This window comes from Malurus melanocephalus, unplaced genomic scaffold (assembly GCF_030028575.1).
Source record: "Malurus melanocephalus ecotype Western Australia unplaced genomic scaffold, MMel_1.1 scaffold_1068, whole genome shotgun sequence".
In the NCBI taxonomy this organism is placed as follows: Eukaryota; Metazoa; Chordata; class Aves; order Passeriformes; family Maluridae; genus Malurus; species Malurus melanocephalus.
This window is the reverse complement of record NW_026624300.1, coordinates 4,768-8,863: the sequence shown is the minus strand read 5'-3', so window position 1 is coordinate 8,863 and position 4,096 is coordinate 4,768. Positions and strand designations below refer to the sequence as shown.

Genomic DNA, 4,096 nt, shown 5'->3' with positions numbered 1-4,096 from the left:
TGGCGCAGCTTTGGCCGTGGGAAGGGCCGATCCTGCTCCTGTCCCCTCACTGTCTCTGTTCTGTCTCTTTGCGCAGAAGCCGGGGCCTCTCTGCAGGACACCAGCCCTTCTCCACTCCCCGAAAATGTTGCCACCGATGTTCTTACTCGGCAGAAAACAATACGGTTCCAACTCTCTGAGGAYTGACGTGTCGCACCGCACTCACCCACCGAAACCTTTACTTGAAGCTGCAGCCGAGGCCGCGTGGCCGTCAAGGTCGGCTGCCTCAATAAACTGTCTTCCCCTTTCACAGGTTGCCCGTCTCCACCCATCATCTGCCACTTTAAGTCAAAAATACCTGTTTTTTCTGGTGTCCAAGGTTTTTATAAGTAAAAATTACGATGAAAAATCTGGTGGCAACAGCTGCAGTCCCGGGTCATGTTCCATGTCGCCAGTGGTGAGGTCACGAGCTGTAAACGTGGTAGCTTCAATCACCTGAACAAATAAATGTTTTACTACAATGGCATGGGCATGTTGGTTGATGGGGGGGGTTGTGCCTGGCAGGTCGATTGATCCAGAGGTTCTGTGCTGCCTGGGGTCCATACCACGGAGAGGCCCCATGCTGCCCGGGGACTGTGCCCACRGAGGGACCCGACGCTGCCCAAGGTCCACGTGCCCGGCCGTGCTGTGACAGGTCAGGCTGGGCCCTGCAGCGAGTGATGGTGAGCGATTCCTGTGTCTGAGCGGGAGGAGTGAGCTGTGCCCGGCTGCCGCCCCAGCTCGTGGCCATTGCTGCCACTGGCCCAGGGTGACCAGCTGGTCAGGCAGTGATGCTGCCAGAGAGCTGCCTGTCTTTGCCCCTTGGCTCTGGACAGCGATCTGAGCCTTGGCCAGAGAGGGAGCCCCGTCTATACAGGGGGAGAGCCCTGGGGCACCAGGATGCTGCCCCACAGAGCCCCCTCCCTGTGCCAGGAGGGCAGCCTGGGCCGTGGGGGTGACAGCACTGCAGATGCTCCAGCACCATGTGCCAAGGGTGCCGTGGAGCAGGCAAAGCACTGAGCACAGTGTGCTGGGAGCTCTGGTGTCACGTCAGCCCTACCAGGACAGCCTGGCGTGGGGGGACATCTGGGGACCGTCCTGTCTCAGGCTGTCCCAGTCCCTTGGGCCACGCAGCCTCATTTTGCTCCTCTAACAAGACCAAAGGGGTTTTTTTGGATTTTTTTCTTTTTCTTTTCTCCCTTGCCAGCATTCCATCTGGCTCACAGATATAATTAGAGCTTCCTCAGAGCCACAGCGAATCAGCCAGCCTTAACATAACTTCAGGAGAACAGATCACAGGTCTGGTAAGTGTGTCCTGTCACCAGGACTGAGGCGGCCCCGATGGGGGTCTCCTGGTCCCACTGGTAGCTCCTGTGCTGATGATGGAGCTCAGTCTGGGCAGCTGGCTGAGCAACTCGCCCGTGGCTTGTCTGTACCAGCAGAGACATCAACATCTCCCCAGAACACAACAGTCCATGGAGGAGAGGCTGAGCTGAGCCGGAGCCTCACCTGTCAKGTCCCCTCCTGTGCTTCCTCCTCTGATGCTGCAGAGACAGGATTCACCCCATGGCATCAGCAAGGGACCCCAAGCTTGACACCCGAGGCTTGTGCCTGTGTGAAAGGTTCAGTGMTGGTCTGGCCCTACAGATGGTCCATGGTTCATCCAGTGCACGGAATGCCATGCTGAGTAGGAGCTTGAAGGAGAAAAGCCATGRGCTTTGATCAAGGGTGGGATCATCGCTCCTGTTCTCACGAAGCCCAAGCAGTGATCTTTCTGGTGCTGCACACAGCCTGGATTTCATGTGGATTATAGTAACCACGGTTTGTTCTTCCCTTTCCTTGCCGTGCAGTGCAACTGAGGTTTAAATTCTGGAAGAGACTGACCCCCAAATAAAATACYTTTCAATAAAATGTTCAGTGGCCGTTGAGTCCACAGACCCATCCCCTCTCACTGCAGATGGAGTGACTCCCCCRGTGAAGTTCAGGACAACTGACCATTCTCAGAGCAAGCAGGTGACACTGAGGTCTGCAAAGCAGCTGGGCAGAGCAAACACACGACCCAGATGTGTGAGGTACAGAACAGCAGAGGCTGCAGYTTCCTTCTAGCATCCTGCATTCAGCTGCGTGGCTGCCGAAACCCCTGGTTACACCAACATGCTCCAGGTTCCAGCTTCACAGACCACACCCACGCTTAGGATTTCATTCCACATTACCATCGTGTTATCCTCCTCATTCAGTGGCTCCAATTTCAGGCTTCCATGCACAGAGCAGATCTACTTTCCCCTTGCTGATTCCTTTCTGTGTCCTTTTAATTAATTGTCAAACTAAGTTCCACCTGTCAGTTCAGTGCTAACTGGAAATACAGCTTTCATGGGGCGAAATTCACTGCAGTTGTGAAACAGATTTGGGGAAAAAACTTGAAATTCTGTGGAGTACAGTGTGCTTGCTATACGGTACTATGGGTGATCCTCTTGCTGGGCAAGAGGTAGGGGCTCGTCTGCCAGGATGGCATTTCATCCATAAAGGGTTTAAAGGAACATCAACAAGCAAAAGCAACCTATCAGGAGACCCAGAACTTGGACACTTACTGAAGAACCATGCAAATCACCTCATTTGCTGAAGCTGAAAGCAATTGTGGCCCAGAAACAGCGCTTCCTTTCTCCTGGTGGGTGCTGCATCAGTGTCCCATGCCAGCCTCGGCTGCGGGTGGGCTCCTCGCCAGTGCTGTGATGCTTCAGGGGCTTCCTCACGAGTGGCCCCATGGGCCTGACCCCTCTTAGTGGTCACTGACTCAGCACAAGGAGTGAGTGGATTATTGTGGGAACCAAGGCCAGGAAATGTGTGTTTAGGCACTGAGGAGCTGGGGCAGGGGTCCAGGGGAGGCCAGTGGGGTGCAGAACACGCTGCCCCAGCAGCTCTGGGGGCTCAGCCAGCCTGGCTCACTGCTCACAGGTCTGTGGGATGACCAGATGATGGTGGTGTGATGAGTTGTCCTGTGCTGTTCCAGGGCATCCTCAGTTGGAAAATCCTGGGCATTTCAGCCCACCAGCATTCCTCACTGCAGCATGTGCTCGGCTCTTGCAGCCCCACAAGGCACCAGGGAGAGCTAGATGGGAATTTTCAGATTAAACCTTGTTATCACAGAGATACACAGATTTGTCATGGTCTAGTTCTGKTTTTGTTGGTTCTGTTCTTTTTTTCAGTAGGGAAAAACTAATTGAAGAAAAACTTTCTGTTCAGAGACACATGACAGCCCAGAGCAGATTGAGGAGCATCACTCTGGGAAGCAGGAGCTCCAGATGGGGCTGGATTTGCAGTGGGGATGTGACTCTCCTTTTCCTTGTCTGATGCAAACAACACTCAAAGTTACCAGACACTGCTGACAACTTTTTTTGTATTTTTCATTTGGGTTTTTGTTAGCTTTTTTGGGGGGTGGGGGGAGGTGTTGTTTGTTTTAAATCTCTTGGRAGCTTTATGAAACCATGGAAGCACTTGCAGGCAGCACATCCCACTTGTACAGGATGGCCAGGTTTGGGTCACAGAGGCAGCTCCTCTGGGGTGTTGCCAGCCGRGCAGGGGATGTGGTCATGTGGGAGCTGTGTTTGCTGCAAGCTGGGATTTCCAGAGGCATTTTCATAGAAATCTGAAAAACAGAGAGGGCAGCCAAGGGTGAGCTCCTTGCGGGGCATTRGGGAAAATTGCCCAGTTAGGCACACCCTGCCCAGCAGGCAGCAGCACTCTGGAGAGGTGGACTGACCTTCTGTCCTAGGTTAGCTCCCATTGAATTCATTCAAACCACAACACCTTCCCAATGGCGTGAGGAAGCTGCAGGAGCGGTGTCACTGTGTGACCACAGGACTGGGCTCTGCGGCTGCCAAGGACGTGCCCAAACAGAAGCAGGTGAGTACCCCCCGGTGCCACTCAGCAGAGACACATGGGCAGTTTTGAGGCCACTGGGAAAAGTATTTAATTGTGGGCCACCCTTTAAGGGACCAYGTTTTCCTGTATTTTTTTTTTTCCATTAATTCTCTTGTGTACACAGAATCAGAGCTGGCCTGGTTCAACATTGGCATTTGCC

The 4,096-nt window shown here is 53.7% G+C and overlaps 1 protein-coding gene across 1 annotated transcript in view; it reads left to right on the top strand.

The window, feature by feature from the left end:
- LOC130586118 (leucine-rich repeat and fibronectin type-III domain-containing protein 5) overlaps positions 1-500 on the top strand; it is a 10,402-nt gene extending 9,902 nt beyond the window's left edge. Inside the window, exon 3 of the mRNA XM_057386828.1 lies at positions 77-500. Within this exon, the coding sequence (XP_057242811.1) occupies positions 77-186 (110 nt within the window). The 3' untranslated portion in view covers positions 187-500. The remainder of the gene's footprint in view (positions 1-76) is intronic.
- Positions 501-4,096: the final 3,596 nt, after the last annotated feature.